The sequence below is a fragment of the Aedes aegypti genome, chromosome 2, assembly GCF_002204515.2.
Source record: "Aedes aegypti strain LVP_AGWG chromosome 2, AaegL5.0 Primary Assembly, whole genome shotgun sequence".
NCBI lineage: Eukaryota > Metazoa > Arthropoda > Insecta > Diptera > Culicidae > Aedes > Aedes aegypti.
The window spans coordinates 239,550,141-239,569,201 of NC_035108.1; the positions used below are offsets into that span (position 1 = coordinate 239,550,141).

The 19,061-nt window shown below is 42.0% G+C and overlaps 1 protein-coding gene across 2 annotated transcripts in view; it reads right to left on the reverse strand.

The window, feature by feature from the left end:
* Nucleotides 1–6,119: 6,119 nt before the first annotated feature.
* The window catches only part of LOC5570930 (ATP-binding cassette sub-family G member 1), a 91,451-nt gene continuing 78,509 nt past the window's right edge, over nt 6,120–19,061 (reverse strand). For both annotated transcript variants that reach the window (XM_001659356.2, XM_021844553.1), the window contains 5 exons: nt 18,833–19,022; nt 7,583–8,410; nt 7,357–7,525; nt 7,196–7,296; nt 6,120–7,135 (listed from right to left, as the gene is read on the reverse strand). In XM_001659356.2, coding sequence (XP_001659406.1) covers nt 6,635–7,135; nt 7,196–7,296; nt 7,357–7,525; nt 7,583–8,410; nt 18,833–19,022 — 1,789 coding nt within the window. In that variant the 3' untranslated portion in view covers nt 6,120–6,634. The remainder of the gene's footprint in view (nt 7,136–7,195; nt 7,297–7,356; nt 7,526–7,582; nt 8,411–18,832; nt 19,023–19,061) is intronic.

Here is a 19,061-nt window from a genome sequence, read left to right on the forward strand (position 1 = left end):
AATTACCAAGAACTCAAAAGTGCTAATATTACATATTGACTGAATGGTCAGGAAATGATTCTGATACAAATTTCATTGCTACTATGTACATTACAAGACTCATGTATAATCTCAATGTGACTGTGGCTGTTGCGGTTATATTTAGCAATGTGACAAAACAGCTTGGTATTTTTTTTAATTTTTTAGAACAATCTCACAGATTTCAGTAAGTTGAGCGAAAGTATTCATCATTTATAGACTCTCCCAGGCATTAACTTGAAATTGTCGAAAATGTCGAATGTGACAAATATGCAGTTATTGGCAGTACAGTTTTAATTTTTGTGCAATGCGTTGTCTTGTGGATGAGTGTAACGCTTGAGACAGTTAATTTTTGACCGTTCCGTAGCGAATTAAATTTCGAAACTGTCACATGGAAGTTTTATAACACGAACTGAGTCGGATCTTACTCAATTATGTGTAGGCGATTTTTCCCGTGTAAGAACAACCGGTTGCTTGCGCCTTCAAATATGCAATTCACGGAATCAACGATACGAACAGCTATAAAATAAACTCTCAACGATCATGGTGTTGTTAGGTAGGTACCGTACAGTCGGGCGGACTAATCAAAGTTTTAGATTTAAAGTTTGTCGTCAATTTCGAAAAACCAAATTTGTTTTACCAAGTTTTTTTGAAGCAATGTGGTTCCGTAATCCGGGGAACATTGATCGGAACGACTAATCTCGTAAAAAGTTCGTATCAACATTTATTGATTGAACCTTTTCAAATCATGAATGGTGCTTCTCTCTCTAATATTCATGAGCTAATTTTTTTTTTCTGCGATAACTTTTCGAAACATTGATTCCTATCATTATAAGTGACCCTTTCTCCAAAAATTAAATCAAAGATTTTTTTTCAGATATCCCTCCAGAGATTCCTCCAGGAATTCATCAAGATAATGTAAAAAAATCCCCAGGGATTCCTCAGGAATTCCTTTAGATATTTCTCCACGGATTCCTCAAGAAATTCTTCCAGGGATTCTCAAGAAAATCGATCAGGAACTCATTCAGATTCATTCAGGAATTCCTTCGGAGATTGTCCGTAATTCCATTAGGAATTATTCCAGGAATTCAGAAGACCTACCTCAGATCTTTTGAACCCATTTGAACTCTATGAAAAATTAATAGCGAATAGTGATGGGTACTATTGACATTGACAGTTTTGTTTTGGTTTTGTTTTTATTTAAAAATTATGAAAATAAACTTTTGATGTTGACAGGAGTACCAACAAAATTTGAAATAGAATTATGTTTCATAAGAGATATTCCGAAATTTGTAAAGAATGTTTGGTTAAATGCTTTTTTATAGTTTTCTTTTATCCACCTTATTTTTCCTTACGAAATCCTTATAGAAATCACCACTTTATCTTTTTTCTAGCAAAATATTCAATTTGATAAGTTACATGCCACGTTCCATTCATAGTGTACGTGCGATCAAAACCAGGCAAATACGGAATAAAAGTATGGGGGTGGGTGGGTGTCCAAAATGACCAATTTCAGCGTTATGAAATATATGAATAAACCCCATAGCATCTTCGACGCGCTCATTGATGCACGGTACAGTTTCTTGTTGTTCATCGTTAGGCCGAGATAGTCAACCTCACCGGACCATTCGACGGGGCAACCGTTCACCCGGATGAAGCAGTCAGGCGGCGGAAGCAGTTTTGTCGAGGGATGGTGTCGGAAGAGGACGCCGTCTCACCTTGCTGATGCCGGGACTGGTAGTGAGTGGGGGTTCTACCGTTCACGATGTCCGCATACAGCGCCAAGCTGCACCCTACAGGCAGCTGTGGGTGGTCAGAGAAGTATAGATTGTACAGGTTGGGCCCTAGCAGACTGCTTTGAGCCACGCCCGCAGCCACCGCTCGAAGAATTGACGAGGCACTTGCAAGATTGACTTCAAATCTGTGGTCACCAAAGTCCGGCCCGCGGGCCGCACGTGAGGTCTATTACACTCAAATCTGATAAGCATTGGCGTATACAAAGGAAGGCACGAGGGGGCAAGTGCCCCCCCAAACTCCTAATCAATAAATCGTTTATGTTCAGTTTTGATCACTCTGCACAGAAAATACACTATTGGCGCCAAAAAAATTATAAAAATCGTAAATGAGTCCGTTTTGGTGCCAGAAGTTACACTATTGGCGCAAAAAAAAAAAAAAAATTAAAAATCATAAATTTCTTAAATCGTTTTGGTGCCAGAAGTTTAACTTTGTACGCCAAAGTACTCTTATTCAAATACACATTTTTTAAAACCAGCCAGGCGATAAGTTCCGAGAAGTTTTTATCCGGGAATCTATTCTACTGCCAAAGTTATCAAGAACATGAAACTAAATTATTACGAGAACTATCCATTGTTAGAAATAAAAATGGTTGAAAAAAACTGGTCTGATGATTACTGCTTTAAATGATCTATTACTGAGGTAGCTTTTTACCATCCTCGTCAGGTGGTCTGGGACGTTTGCCTGCACCAGTTTATGAATGAGACCGTCGTGCCAGACGTTAACGAAGGCCTTTCAAACATCCAGGAGGACCATGACCGTGTTGTTGTAAAGCGCCTTGTTCCGATAGATGATGTTCTACACTCGGACCAGCTGGTGGAAGGTGGAGTGTTCTTTCCGGAAACCACTTGATGACTTGATGCTCATCGATGTGCGTCATCGATCGCTGAAGAATGAGCCGCTCGAAGAGTTTGCTGACTACCGACAGCAACGTTATGGGCCGGTAGCTCGTGGGGGCAGTTGGGTCCTTACCGGGTCTCAGAATAGGGAAAACCTTCCCTATCTTCCACCTAGCCAGGAAATGGTTCAGATGGAAGCACCTCGTGACTAGGACTACCTAGGAAACAAAACGCCTTCATGTTCTTCCCTCGTTTCACCGCTGACCGTACTTCGTCGTGCGGGCTCACCATGTTTAAACCGAGAATGTGCGCTTGCACGAGTTTGCCAGCGATAGCGTCTGACTTTTCTGGCGGAGAAACAAAAATACCACGTCACCCTTCAGTGGTGATACTGCAGATGGCTGTTTCTTCAACATTTTCGCCACCTTCCAGAAAGGCCTCGAGTGTGGTCGTACATCTGCCGAATGCTGTTGGCAAATTACTGGTTACGGATGGTTGTCAAGCGGTCCCCAATACGATAGTTAAGGAGCCAGAGCTCGTGCTTCTTGAGGGGGCATCTGGAGTAGCGATGGGCGATTTTGAATCGATGTTCCAAAAATCGATTTTCTCGTTCCGATTAATCGATTTTTTGAATCGATGTTTGGAGCACTCAAAATCGAGTGAATCGATTTTCTTCATTCGATTTTTGTTTCAATTCGTATGGTAGAAATTGATAAGATTTTTTAACGAATTGATGACGCATAAGCCTAGTTTTGCATCCGCCTTGAAGTGTTTGATACATAATGTTCAACTTCAAATGTTATTCATTTTAAGGAATTTTTAAAATCGTATGCAAATTTATTTGGTCTTATTTGTAGAGCATATTTTGTTAATTTTTCATATGAGCTTGAAAATCGAATCGATTCAGAAACATCGATTCGAATGATTCGATTAAATCGGTGAATCGATTCGACGTATCGAATTTGAATCGATTCAGTAACATCGATGTTCTGGTCAAATTCGCCCAACGCTAATCTGGAGTGCTGGAATAGCCGCCTCACAGTGTTGCGTTGCTGGATTAACTGTCGGGTGTAGGCGTTAATCGTGGTGAATTGTCACCTCACCGATAACCAGCGGATACAGGCATTTTCTGCGGCGTGCACGGCATCCTCAAACATGCCGAGCTAGTTCTCGATCGCTTCTGAAGTTCGGAGTTGCGGATCTTCGGGAAGACGGGCGTCCACTAGGCGACTGAAAGCCACCCAGTTAACTCGATGGTAATCCCGTCTCATCGCCGGCGTGGCTGGTGTTGGGCTGCAGTAGAGCATACCACCGGATACCGCAACCCATGGTCGGAACTCAGCTCGTGGTGGATTTTGTGGGCTTTGAGATGTCCAGGTCCGAGGAGGAGTCTGAGGAAAACGTCCAGGGTTGTTGTTTTTTCCGGCAAGAGAGAAAAACGTTGGCTCATCTGGAAAGTGTATGATGCACGAGCCCGAGCTGAGGTGGTCGGCAAGGAGATTGCCGTATTTGTTGCAGGTGTGGTTTCGCTACAGGCTACGACGCGCGTAGAGGTCTCCGGCTACTACAAAGCCGGTTCCGCTGGTGAGCTTCTCGAGGTCCGGCGAGAATTTAAAGGATGTGCCGTTGTTGTCCGTACACTGGCGAGGAGCGTAGACAGCATACAGTGAGATGTCACCATTACGTACATGAATTTTCACCCCGATTGCCTCGATGACGTTGGTTTGGACTGCTTAATCAGGACGCCTCCACCGCTTGAGGTGGGCCGACCGATCCGGACCATGGTGTGTGCCGGAAGTTGCGAAGTTGATCGATAGATTGAGCCGGGTCTCGGAGATTACTCCCACATCGATCTTTTCGCCCTTATAGAGCGAGCGTTCCAGTTGGATATACGGATGCGGGGCTCAATTGACCCCATATTTGCAAAGCATATAGCCGAGGACGTTGACTTGGTCCGATCGATTCTTGCATTGGAGCATCCGGCCACGGAACTCCGTAAAGATGCTCGGCAGAACTGTAGAGGACCTCATTGTTTCCCTCGGGGGAAGGATCGGTCGGAGGGGAGTTAGCGTGCATGCTCGCTCTGAGGCGAGGATCGAGGCGGCGTGGGTAGGTTCTGATGTTCGATATCGGCAGGCTGCCAGGCGCGTTTGTTACTTATGGAGGAAGTCACTTTACAGAAGCTACATCAGAAGCATTCTGTGAGCAATCACAGTTGACATCATTCGTAGATGAAGAAAAAGAAGAAACTAGTAGTAACCCTTAAAACCGCCGACATTGCTCATGTACATAATGAAAAAAAAAAACATGCTGTAAGTTATTCATAACAACGCGAGTATAGGGGTGGTTGATGTAGTAGACTTTATAACGCGAAAAACGATCTGCGTCTGAAAAACGAGAGCATGGTCAAAGAAAATGATGGAGCTAATAAATATCGCAACGCTTAACACTAGATGCTAATTTCAGTTGAAGTATTCATATTTTTATCAAAGCGATAAGCGTTGGTGAAGCGAATTTTTGAAGTTCTTTGTAACGAATTTATCTGTGAGAATGTAATTTGCCGGCTAAAAATGACGAGAACTAAAAATATAATGAAAAAAATTAACGATATTTTTCCATGGATTATTACTGAATGATCAAGACCTGTGCATATGTTGGATAGTGTGGATATGTATTTCAAGAAGAATTTGTTAAAGTGATTTTCAACTGTTAATACAATCGACCAGAGTCGATTCTCCAGTTGTTGAGTACTTTTTTTTTCTATGTTCGGGTGCGCCACTGCGACCATTAATTAGATCTATTGTGGCATTACCCGTATTTTTGTGTATAGTGCATGTTGCATTACTCCATTTCCATTGATAGGTAATGAAGCATCGATTTCTGTACAGTTCTTATTTTGATTCCTTAGAGACTGATAAAAATCGAATGTGATGAGAAGGTCACGCTATTTACCCTTAGCAAACATAATCGATTTAATTTCTGAGGAACCAAATCGGTACCACTGATATTTAACCACGAACTCTAGAAGCACTCTAGTTCCATCCTTGTTTCGCTTTTAGTTTAGTCCCAGAAAATACTAGAAAAAGGTGTTTTGTGCTAGAGCGAAACCGTGTCAAGCAAGAAAATGTGTTTAGTAATCAGCATTCACGTGAGTCCTTGAATTACCAGTACTTAACAGTCCTTGTAGAGTTAATACTCATGATTTTTATCCTGGCTTCAAATGTAGTCTCGGGACTGACCAACTCCGAGGCTTTAACTGTCTGCTAGGTAAAATAGATCAAATTTCAGAAACTGTTGCCAGTAACAAGGACTTTGTACCGCGAATTTTTGAATTACCGGAACATATTACCCTAGCCCGACAAACAAGATGAGACTAGGGTTCAAATTGGTAGATCTTACCCCGTAACGATGTTGTGTACTTAATATGAGTAGAAGGAATTCCAGCATATTAAAACAAAACCAAGCTTGTATCTGTATCACCTTTATTTTTCTTTTTTTTTCAAAATGTTATCACAAATGGTACTTTCAAAAGGTTTGTTGTATAATCTTTACAAAATGTTCCAACGGATGTAGCTCCGTCTAGACAAATAAAACACTACTTCTATTTAAAGTCCTCAATCCATCGTTAATGTTAGTATATGAAAATACGTTTTGTGTTTGTTCATCATGCCCAATATGGTTGGATTTTGAATTTTACGGTTCTAGTTGAAGCACAGCCTCATATGGTGTACTTATTCGTATTCCAATTCTCTTCTATTTGTGTTTTTTGTTGTTTGTTTATTGGTAGAAAATAGCTATCTTAGGTCATTTTACCAATTTCAAATGAAAAATTGGTCAAATTATTGCTCCCGTCATCACATTGATTTGGTGTAAGTTATTTCTATACCCCTTCACTAAAACTATTCTCGAGTAATAACTTTGTATAATGTTAAAAATTCATAGAAAAACATCATTTCTGCAAAGTTTTCCAGCTAGATAATCATTTATCTAGTAGTTTTGAGCTTCCATCGCAGGAATAGGAATGCGGCAACTCTCAGCACCACGAAGATGACGACTAGGGCTACAATATCCAGGGTGAAGTTGGCATCGAGCATGTCCAGCTCCTCGAGAGTAGTCGTGGGCGATTTGAAGTGACAGTACACCTGGTGGCACTTGAGCTTTTCGCGACCGTACGAGTAGGTGGCCAAGGCAGTTCCCTCGAACCCATACCGGATGTAAGACAGGTAGGTGATCCATCGCAGATAGATTGGAATGGCGTCGAACGATACGAAGAATCCGGAGAACAGCAGGAATGGGACGGACATCACCGGAGCCAGGAACACGCCGTTTTGAACGTTCATAGCAGCTCCAACCACCAGACCGACACTCTGAGCTACAAACGAAATCAGCAAACAGGAACCCAGGAACATTGCGAAACGGAACCATTCGAGCGGTTGCGACGTGAAATAGTAAACTATAGACACGTAGAATACACAGAAAATGGCCTGAAACGTAATGATGATCAATATTAAAAGTTATCTTCGATCTCATTTAGAGATATTCACCTGGAATGGAATGTCCGACACGGTTATCGCAAGGTAGTACGATCGTAGAGAATACCATCGATTAAAGTTTTCCTTCAGCAAGACCGGCATCTCTAGAGGGACTGCAAATAAATACAAATGAATTGAGCACCATTATATTACAATGAACTTAAGTCACTTACATGACAAAATCGTAATCGTCATGGACGTGTACATCAGGAACAGCATGTTGAAGAACAGGAATCCCAGGTTACTCAAAACCTTAGCGCCATCATTACCGATATCGTAGTACAGAGCACCGATCAGGAAACCAACGAGGATGTGCGCGAACAAACGAAGATACATAAGAGTCTGAAAAGGATATGGTCACATTACAATACAAGGAACCTAGGCTTAAATCGTGTTTACCCAATCTCGTCTACTGAACAGTAACGTTCGCTTCAGCACAACCCAGAACTGGTGGAACTCGGAGGTTGGATAACGCTCGGGTGACAGTCCTGCATCCAGCTGTCCGTCGATTGGCAAGAGAGCGGTATTCACTTCGGGTTCCTTCTCCGGTTCAACGTTGATTTTGATCGTTTCGGTGGTGGTTTCCTTAGCAATATCATTAACCATGGACGACGGCAGCAGACCATTGCCGCCGAGGTTTAAGTTATCGGCATACTTATTGCTATTTCCATTCAGTTTGTCATAGTTCGACTTGAGGTTGGCGTTCGCATTTCCATTTTCGTTCTTTTTGTTTTTCAGAGCTGGGAAGTCCAACTCACCCCGAATGTCACGCTTTCCGTTGTCAATGGCGTTCACGAGTTTGCGCGTGTGATCTCCATGTTCACCGCAAGCTACTTCAATGATGTAGCTGGCTGGATTGTGATACGACGGGCACTCCAGATCGAGCGTACCGAGGAATGGCACCAACTGTTTGGTGTTACCCTGATACACGCACTGACCATCGGCAAGAGTGTACAGCTGATCGAACATTTCGAACAATCGAGCAGACGGTTGATGGATGGTGCAAATGATTGTTCGGCCACCTCGCGCCAGGAACTTCAACAGGCTGACGCACTGGAAACAGGTCGAGCTGTCCAAACCGGAAGTCGGTTCGTCGAAGAACATAATCGGTGGGTTGTTTACCAACTCGAGGGCAATCGAGAGACGCTTCTGCTGTCCACCGGAGAGATTCCTCGTCAGGGTGGCACGGTGCTCATCCAGGCCGAGAGTGTCAAGGATTTCCTTGATCTGGAAAATAGAAGAAAGTAATAATTGTTATCATTTTTCTGGACAATTTTTGTATTGATTAAACGGTAGCAACGAAAGAAATCATGGGGGTCAAGCTACAATGTATGCATATACCATCGATTTCAAATGATCTATTAAGCATGTCGGGATAATTACTTGCCACTTTGAATATGAATTATGTCTAACAGTTCTGGTTAAATTGCCAGTATGCGTAAGCTAATAATAGCGGTGGTCCTCTATGGACATGATGCATGGACCATGCTGGAAGAGGACCTGCAAGCACTTGGAACGGTGTGTGGCGGCGAATGAACCACGAGCTCACTAGGCTCTACGGCGAACCGGGTGCGCTGGGCAGGGCATGTTGCAAGACGACCAGACAACAATCCTGCAAAGATGGTGTTCGCGTTCCGGTTGGCACAAGAAGGCGGGGAGCCCAGCGAGCGAGGTGGCTTGATCAGCTGCAACAAGATCTGGAGAGCGTGGGCCAAAATCGAAGTTGAAGGGACACAGCCATGGACCAAGTAAATTGGCGTAACATCGTTAACAAGGTTTTATCAAATTAATTGATGTAACACCAACTAAATAAATAAAATAATCGTAAGCTTCTGGCAGGTGTGACACTATCCATATTTAGGTACCAATCCTGCTAGAAGTGCTTAGAACGAACAGGAACATATAATCACAGATAAACAGATGCAAAAAAATCGAAAGCTTTAAGCAAAGCGGTACTAGAGGAGTCCGCAACGCGTGTAAAGAGACAACACAAGTGCAGTGTGATGGTTGCGGGAGATGATTCTATTGCTCTTGTGTGAAAGCTATGATATGTATAGTACAAATCAGCTTGTCCACTCTGTCCGCTGTTACCAGATACCAAATCCAGCAACGAATTCTTGAAACAGATGTCCGAGTTAGAGTTAGAAATTATCATGACATATGTAACCAACTCAACTCAGCCATTAACTCCGCACATGAAGGATATAATAAGGTCGAATCCGAAGTCAAATCATGTCCTAAAAACTTTTTTAATTATGTAAACACAAAATTAAAAAGTAGCAATTTCCCTTCGCGAATGCATTTTGACGGAAACGAAGGTGAAAACTCTTCCGATATCTGCAACCTCTTTGCAGATTTCTTCCAAGAAGTGTATACCACCTATTCTGAAGAAGACCGCGACCGCAATTTCTTTTCCTTTTTCCCAGAAATGTCTAATAGTATATCTATTGAAAAACTATCACAACAAGAAATCTTATTGGCACTAAAAAACCTGGACGCAACTAAGGGAGCAGGACCGGATGGCATTGCACCCGTGTTCTTCCAAAATCTCTCAGAAGAACTTACCCTTCCCTTAGAACGCCTTTTCAACATGTCTCTAAATAATGGAAAATTCCCAGAAGCTTGGAAATCCTCATATTTGGTGCCTGTTTTCAAATCAGGTACAAAATCTGACATACGGAACTATCGCGGAATTGCCACTATCTCCTGTATTCCCAAACTCTTCGAATCTCTCGTAAACGATAAAATTTTCCAGCAAGTAAAAAACGAAATTACTTGTATGCAGCATGGCTTTTTTAAAGGCCGTTCAACATCTTCCAATCTGCTAGAATTTGTATCCTTCATTCTCAACGCAATGGACAATGGCAAGCACGTAGAAGCCCTTTACACTGACTTCAGTAAGGCATTTGACCGAATCGACATACCATTATTAATCTTCAAATTGCAAAAAATAGGAATGGAACCAGGACTCTTGAGTTAGATCCAGTCATATCTATCACATCGGAAACAAATAGTGCGCTTTCAAAATAAATTATCAGCACCCATTTCTGTAACCTCTGGAGTACCCCAAGGTTCTCATTTAGGCCCACTTCTTTTTATTTTGTATGTAGCTAAACGACATTTCCTTTTTACTTAGAAAAATAAAATTTCTTATATATGCAGACGACATGAAGCTCTTCATGGAAGTAAGTAATTCTAGCGAAGCAGAAGAATTCCAGAATGACATTAACTTATTCTTCACTTGGTGCAAAAAAAGTCTACTCCAGCTAAATATCAAAAAATGTAATTCAATAGCATTTAGTCGAAAATATGTAACACCTTTAATTGAAGTATTTTTAGGAAATCAAGTAGTTCAGAAGTGTAAAATTGTAAGGCATTTGGGCGTAATCCTAGACTCTAAACTCACTTTTGTCGAACATTATACAGTCGACTCTCCACATCTCGATGTTCTACATCTCGATATCTCTCCCTATGTCGATGATTTCATAAGTCCCTTCAGTCTTCATACATTTTCTCTCTCCATATCTCGATATCTTCCTTAACTCGATATCTCCATATCTCGATGTGTTTCTGTTGATTGTTTGTTCCCAGTTTTCTCTCCGTATGTCGATATGACCAATATCGAAGGTTACTAGACCAAAGTTTTAGGATTCAAAACAAATTAGGAGCGCAAACTGGCATCTGTTTGTGTATTATTTTCTAGGCAACGGAGTGTTTTTCAATGTAGTATTCATCAAAAATTTGTTCTTTGTCTCGATCTCTCCCTATCTCGATGGTCCCTTTGATATCGAGATGTGGAGAGGCGACTGTAATTCCATAATAAACAAAGCAAACAGCATGCTTGGCTTCATTAAGAGGTTAAGCAACAATTTTCAAGGGGACGGACCTGGTGTAGTGGTTAAAACACACGCCTCTCACGCCGAGGACCTGGGATCGAATCCCATCCCCGAGATAGTCACTAAAAATTCAGTGACGATTTCCTTCGGAAGGGAAGTCAAGACGTTGGTCCCGAGATGAACTAGCCCAGGGCTAAAAATCTCGTTAATAAAGATATATAATAAAAAAAAAACAATTTTCAAGACCCATATACTATTGTATACTACATACAGTATCGGACATATAAAATGCACCAAAGCCGTTTTCTCATACAAAATGGTCAACTTCAGATAGCTATATCTTCGCCGTTTCTCAACCGATTCTTTTCATTTTTCTGTGACGAACTACAAATTTCCTCAATTTTTGAAAACTATTGTAAAAGTTGTGTGAAAACTATTGATTCAAATGTTACAGATAGGTTGAATTTTGACATAAAAAATGCACCAAGACTCAAAGTGATGTAGCAGAAAAACTACACGTCGTAGCATCTTGGTGTCTTCAGCGCATTTGTTGTTTTGTGATTGCGTGATAAGGACCAAATGCGCAGAAGACACCAAAAGGATACGACGCATAGTTTGTCAGATACATTATTTTTCGTCTTGGTGCATTTTTTATGTCAAAATTCAACCTATCTGTAACTTTTGAATCATTAGTTTTCACACAACTTTTCCAATAGTTATCAGAAATTGAGGTAATTTGTAGTTCGTCACAGAACTAATGAGAAAAATCGGTTGAGAAACGGCGGAGATGTAGCTCCCTGAAATTGACCATTTTGTATGGAAAAACGGCTTTGGTGCATTTTATATGTCCGATACTGTATGTAAGACCAATTCTAGTATACTGTCACCTAGTATGGAACCCGTATCCAGTCGTACATGAAGAACGCATAGAATCAGTACAGAAGCAATTCCTTTTATACGCCCTTCGGAAATTGAATTGGACTGTACTGCCACTTCCGTCGTATGAAGCACGCTGCATGCTCATCAACTTGGAAACACTCAAGCAACGCCGGGAATTCGCAATGAGTCTCTTTAGTAAGCAGTGTGCCTGATGGAAACCATCCACCCCAAACGAAAAGAGCGAAGGATAGAACTGAGACTATAGTAACTCGAGAATGCCTCAAGATTCTTAACTTAATCTTGAAGATTGATGTTTTCAGAAAAGTTGTACATTCGTTCGCCATTATCGAAATAAATCAAGTTCACATGTGGTTTCTTCATAATCTGGAATCACTAAAAAAGGGTGGAGCAAACGAATACAAAAGGTTTCTAAAACCGTAAGCACGAAATTCAATGGTCCCAAACTGACAAGCAATGAACATTTTTGTCGCAATGAACTATTTGACGTTTGAGCGGTGCCGTGTTATTTATGTGACTTTGGGAACGAGTGAATTCGGCACCGCTCAAACGTCAAATTCGTGAACTCGTGCACTGGTCCATACTCAGTGTTGACCAGACTCATTTCCCCGAAATTCGAATTGTGAAGCCATGAACTGTTATAACTGTGCGTTGTATTCCTGAGATGGAGGGGGAGGTGGTTGGGCTTGAGTGTTGCACATGGTATCCGACAATTTCGATCTCGGTGGGCCGCAATTCAAGTTTCGGTGAAATGATTCGCACTCACTCACTCACTCATTTCATTTCACCGAAATTGTGGCTCTCTGGGATCATAATAGATCGATTTTGTGTGCAGTACTCAAGCTTAACCATCTGCTTTTCTATCTTAGGAAGATAGAGCATGGTTGTAGTAGTTCATGGCTTCGTAGTTCGGAAAATGTTATTTTCGGGGAAATGAGTCTGAACAACACTGTCCATACTGCTTCGCGACTAAAAATGGGTGAACCAACCTGCAAAGTTCGATTTTTGACAAACTTCGCCGCGTCGAGAGTCACTTCGCTATAGTCTATAATCGCTATAATCTATGCCCTCCGCCGTGTGCATTATGCGCACTATTGAGAATCGAGTTGCGACGCGGCGAAGTTGGTCAAAAATCAAACTTCGCACGTTGGTTCACCCATTTTTAGTCGCGAAGCAGTATACCTACAACTAATTTATCAGCTTTTCGATGCACAAGCGCGAAGGTTATAACATCCGATCGTTACTTTTTCACGTCGCTGCGTTCGTTTGTTGGTGGGTGGATCACACTGGCAGACGGAAAGAAGACACAAATATTGGGTGAAGGCAGTGGTGTCATTTATGGGATCGATGACGAAGAAAATGAAGTGACGATTTCGATGAGTGAGGTTAAATACGTGCCGGGACTAGATTCGAGCCTGATTCCAGTGACGAAATTGGCACAGAAGAACATGAATGTGGTGTTTGATAGTGATGGCTGCCGTGTTGTGCGTTACAGTGGTACAGTTGTAGCAACGAGGTGTCGCTTCAGCGGTGTGTACTACACAAAGACCTCAGAGTTGACAGTATCGGGTCAACATCTTCTGAACTGCCAGCACCAATGGCACAGACGCCTTGGCCACCGAGATTGGGCAGCGGTGGAGCCAATCAATAAGGAGCACCTGGCAAACGGTGTGAAAGTCGTAGACTGCGGCTTGAAGATCGTGTGTGAATGCTGCTTGGAGGGCAAGTCGGCCAGATTGCCGTTTCCGCCTGTTACGGAGCGGAAGGCAGCGCAGATCCTCGACATCGTCCACATCGACCTCTGTGGGCCGATGAAGAACTAGACGCCGAATGGTAACAAGTATGTGTTGATAATTATAGATGAGTTTAGCAGATTCACTGTGACCTACCTGCTGAATAGCAAAAAGGAAGCCGCTGACTGTACCAGGGAGTACGTGAAGTGGATCGAGACTCAGTTCAACCGCAAGCCCAAGGTGATACGCTCTGATGGGGGCGGCGAGTTCGATAATAATGAACTCCGCCGATTTTACAAACAGGAAGGAATACGGCCGCACTCGACCCAACAAAACGTCATCGCGGAGTGAAAGAACCGGGCTCTTTCGGAGTTAGCGATGTGCAGCATGCAGCAATCGATGCCGGCTTGGAGAAAAGGTTTTGGGGAGAGACAATCCTCAAGGCAACATACTTTCAAAGCAGATTGTTATCGCATTCGCTACAGAACACATCATTTGAGCTATGGTGGGGGAAGAAAGTCCGACTTGAGTCACAGCCGTGTTATCGGGAGCGAGGCTTTCATGCACTTGCCTGCTGTCAAGAGGAAAAAACTGGACAGCGAAGCCCGTAAGCGCAAGTTCTTTGGGTATTGTATGGACCAAAAAGGATTCCGATTTCTAATTCCCGGAGCCGACAACATCGTCCTGAGTCGTGATGCCCGTTTTATCGAATTAAGCAATGGCTCCTCCTCCGTGGAGTTCCATTTGGTGGATACGGACACAAATGCACATAGCCGCTGTGCAGAATAAATCTTAGAATAAATCAAGCTGATTTCATTCAAGGATAACGGTTCCAAAGGGAATATTGGAGGAGAATCGGTTCCGGATGAGTTCTACGATTCTCGGAATTTGGAGAAGGACCAGCGTTGGATGTGCGACGATCCGGCAGAGTAAATCAAGGCGTAGTTCCACGCTACTTGCAAAAATTCGATCTGGGTACTGCAAGAGTTGCGGTGTGCGCTATTGACGAGCTAGTGGATTTCAAGGAAGCTGTGAAGATACGGGAATGGCGTTCGGCGATGAATGAAGAGATGGAGACCCATCGGCGGAATGGAACGTGGGAGCTCGTTCCGCTACCCCAAGGAAGGAAAACCGTCGGCTCTAGATGGGTTTACAAAATAAAGCGTAACGTACAGAACGAGGTCGTCAATAACGAGGCCCGATTTTTCGCACAAGGACATATCCAACGGTACGGAGAGGACTTTGAGGAGTCTTCGCTCCTACGGAGAGGACTTTGAGGAGGTCTTCGCGCCCGTGGTCCGACGCGCAACATTGTGAACCTTTTTCTCGATTGCGTCGAAGCGGAAGTTGATCGTTTGTCACATGGACTCGATGAAGAGGTTTTCATGCGACGACCGCCGGGGTTCTTGAAGCGAGGACATGAAGATTTAATGTACCGTATGAAGCGGAGCATTTATGAGCTCCGGCAATCCACTTGATGCTGGTGCTAAAGACGTGTTGCTGAACTCCGGATTTAAGAGATCGAGTTTATCAAACTGGAAGTAATCATGTTTATGTCGACGATATTGTCCTGGCGTCGTCTTCTGAAGGGGACTGAAGAAATGCCACGAACACCTTAACACAGTGCTCGAGCTGACATCCCTAGGACAATCGCGACACTTTCTGGGGATGGAGATTGTCGTGAAGGAAGGAGTTTACCATGTGCACCTAATGAACTACAACGACAAGTTAATTGAGCGAAACGGAATGTCTGAAGCAAAGGAAGCTAGAACACCAATGGACATTGGATGTGTGGAAGGATGATGACTGAAGGATCCTAACGTGTACCGTAGTCTCGTCGGTAGACTGCTGTACCTAGCGGTGTTGCGGTGGCCTTGGTCATAAACTAGCGGAGTCTATGGAGAACGACTGGACCGCAGCCAAGCGAGTCTTGCGGTTCTTGATGGGGACCAAGGAATGATACCTCAGATACCTAGAGAGAGATCCTGATCATGAGTTGATTGGCTATTCTGATGCCGTCTGGGCCGGCGACCTGGCCACCAGAAAGTCAACTACAGGATTTGTGTTTGCATACGGTGGCGGCGTAGTTTACTGAGCCAGCCGTCGTCAATCGAGCGTCACCTTGTCATCTATAAAGGCCAAGTACTATGCTCTCAGCTAGGCCTGCCAAGAAACGATATGGCTTCGTGCAACTACTGAATGAGTTCCCGGAACAACAGCAACAACCGGGTCTGTGGTTAAGGAAGACAACCAAGGTTGTCTCGTCTTTATGAAAACAGAGAGGAGCAACAGACGTTCGTAGCATATCAACACTCGGGAGTATTTCGTGCAGGAGTTGTGTCTCAAAGGAGAAGTGTTTTTGGAGTACTGCCCCATCGATTGTATGTTGGCAGACATTTTCACGAAGCCACTCGACCCACAGAAGCATCAGGACTTTCGAAAGATGCTTGGGTTTGGCGTCGATTAGTGAGGACACCGCATTGAAGGAGTGTGGAATGGGAGCACTGCTATTTGATATTATATATTGGCTTTACTCGGTGACAACAGACAAAAACAGCATATTTTGTGTTACGCGTTTCGGCTTACTTCACTTCAGCCCTCATCAGACGCAACATGCTGAACGCAACCATACAGCTTGGTCTGTCACAATAGTTCCACACCTAGATTAATCTCTCCGTGCATTTTTTTAGACACCGACACGAGAATGCTTCCAGTGGACGATTTGTCCTTTGAAAGAAGCAACACACTATACAACACCTTGGACATGTCCTATTTCAACTGCAGCGATATCAATGAGGTTATATAAATACCCCATTAAAATAAATGAAAAAATGTTCTTTTTGTGAACAGGTTGACAATTTCAAAAACATGCATACATTTAGGCGTTTAATATGGTTTATTCTGTAATTCACAAACTTCAAAATTTACTGATTATTCAACAAGTTGTAAGATTTTTGAGACTCAATTCGGATTCACTTGTTGGTTAGCATATCGTTTTATTTTTGGAAACCTTTCACAATTATTGATTAACTTACTTCACCCGGAATCAAAAACATCCGACCAGCACTGGTTTAAAACATATCTTGATTATATATGTGCATTAGTGTGGGACAAAATTTAGATTCTCGCTCCAGTCCACTTCTTGGATTGCATTTAGAACCCATAATCACTGTGCAACATTTCAGCTCGATTGGTGAAACTATATTTACGCGCCAGCCATTCAAAGTTTGTATGAGATTTACTATGAGAAAACTTTGTTTTGCAAAGAAAAATCGCCAGAGGTCGCCCATTTACCTCTATAAAAATTCTAAACCCAGACCTCGATAGGTATTTTTGCGATGAAGAGTATTGCTGAAGACCGCGAAACAATCCATCACTTGTGAAAAAGTTATTCAATGGAAACCTTTTAGCAAGGCGATGTTGATTTACACGTAAAGGAATAACAATAATAACAAAATTGGGCAAAATTTCCGAATAGTATGTGCTTAATAACTTTTTTCACAAGCATCGGATTGCTTTGCGGTCTTCGACAATGTTGTTCATCGTAGAAATGCTTATCAAGATCAGTGTTCAGATTTTTTATAGAGGACAATGGGCGACCTCTGGCTATTTTTCTATGCAAAAGTAGGTTTTCCCATAGTAAATCCCATACAAACTTTGAACGCCTGGCGCGTAAATTTAGTTTCACCGATCATGTTATGTGACCTAAATGCATTCCAAAAAGTGGACTGGAGTGAGAATCTGAATGTATCATATAACCTTGTCACCAGATCTTATTGAACAAAACCGCTCAAAAGTGACCAAAACTTCACCCCATTTTACGGTACTGCATAGTTGTTTTAGATTACATTCATATAAATGACAGTAAAGGTACCGTAGGGGAAGGCGGGGCAGTATGGTCATACGGGGTAAAATGGGCCACCTTTTATTTGAGCTTAAAACACAGATTTTGATCTCAATAACCTTAGGACCTTATAAAGTATGCTTCAATTAGTCACCACCGTGAAAACTAGGCAAAAAACTGATTTGGAACTTCATATATCGATAAAAATCTGAAATGTTGATGCTACTACGAAAATCTTATAAGATTTTGGATGTAAAAATAAGCTTTGCATAAAGTTTTGTTTATTGACTTCAATTTTTTTCACAGCAGTTCGTTCTTTCATTATTCATAGGCATTATGTGCACAAAATTGTATAGATTCTAAAATAAATTTTCAATAAAATATAATTTATATGAAACATCTAGGAACGGGGCAATATGGTCATAGCCGGTCAAAGCTATCTTATCACAAAAATAGATAACCAAAAATGGCATGTCATTTTAGCAGTTTAATTGCAATATTGTTATCGCACGTGATTTCAATTAAAACTAGAATTTTTACCTGGTTAAACTTATTTGAACGACTATGTTTGAAAACTGAAGCTCTTAGAACCATGATTTATTGAACTGTCAGCAAAACATACCATTTCATGATACAAATCAGACTTCAACCCAGTTTTTGTACTAAACTCTATCATACATTATTGTCTTCTTCTAAATTATGCCTTGCAAATGGTTTTCCAATTAAAATAATAAGATTTAGTATGATGGCTCATATTGCCCCGTAGGGGGGACCATTTCGCCCCGTATAGTGTAGAGTCACACACAAAATAGTGTTTTTCAAAAATGTTCCCAAAAAAATTCTAAGTAATCTTTTTACCAGAATACAACTGTGGTATGAAAGGAGATGCTTCAAACTACAAATTAAGCTTATGGATCGATTAAATTGTATTGTTTTTCTATGCTTTTCAAGAACTTTTGCTTAGGTGGACCATACTGCCCCTATTGACCCTATATGGTTAAAAGAGAGTTCCAATAAAACAATACAGCTAACAGAAAACAAAATTTTCAAAACAGTTTCTTGTAGGTATAGCATGCATTCTATGGATGCATAGATGGTACAATTTTGTTCTTCGCATACCTTTTTTTTTAATAAATAAAATATTCATATTTCGAAATTCTCTTCTACATTGTAAGGACAACCAGATTAAATATAGGCATTTTTAACTCAAAGATGGTCCCGAAGTACTAAGTCCTTAAAATAATTACTTGTCAAGCCACATCAACCTTGCAGTCATACCCGCCAGTTGTGCAGCACGCGTTTCGAATCATAACTGCCCTTAAATAACCCCTTCACTTACCACATGCAACTTTTCGCTTTTCTCCACTTTTTGGCTCAGTTTGAGACTTGCAGCCACATGCATCGCTTCCTGAACCGTCAAATTGGCGTGCAACTGGTTGTCCTGCATGATGTAGGCCGACAGCTTACGGAACTGGCTGAGGTTACGTTCCTTTCCATTCATCGTGATCGAACCCTCGATGTTTGTGGTCCTACGGCAGTCAGAAAGGTCAATCGATTAATAAAAGCAT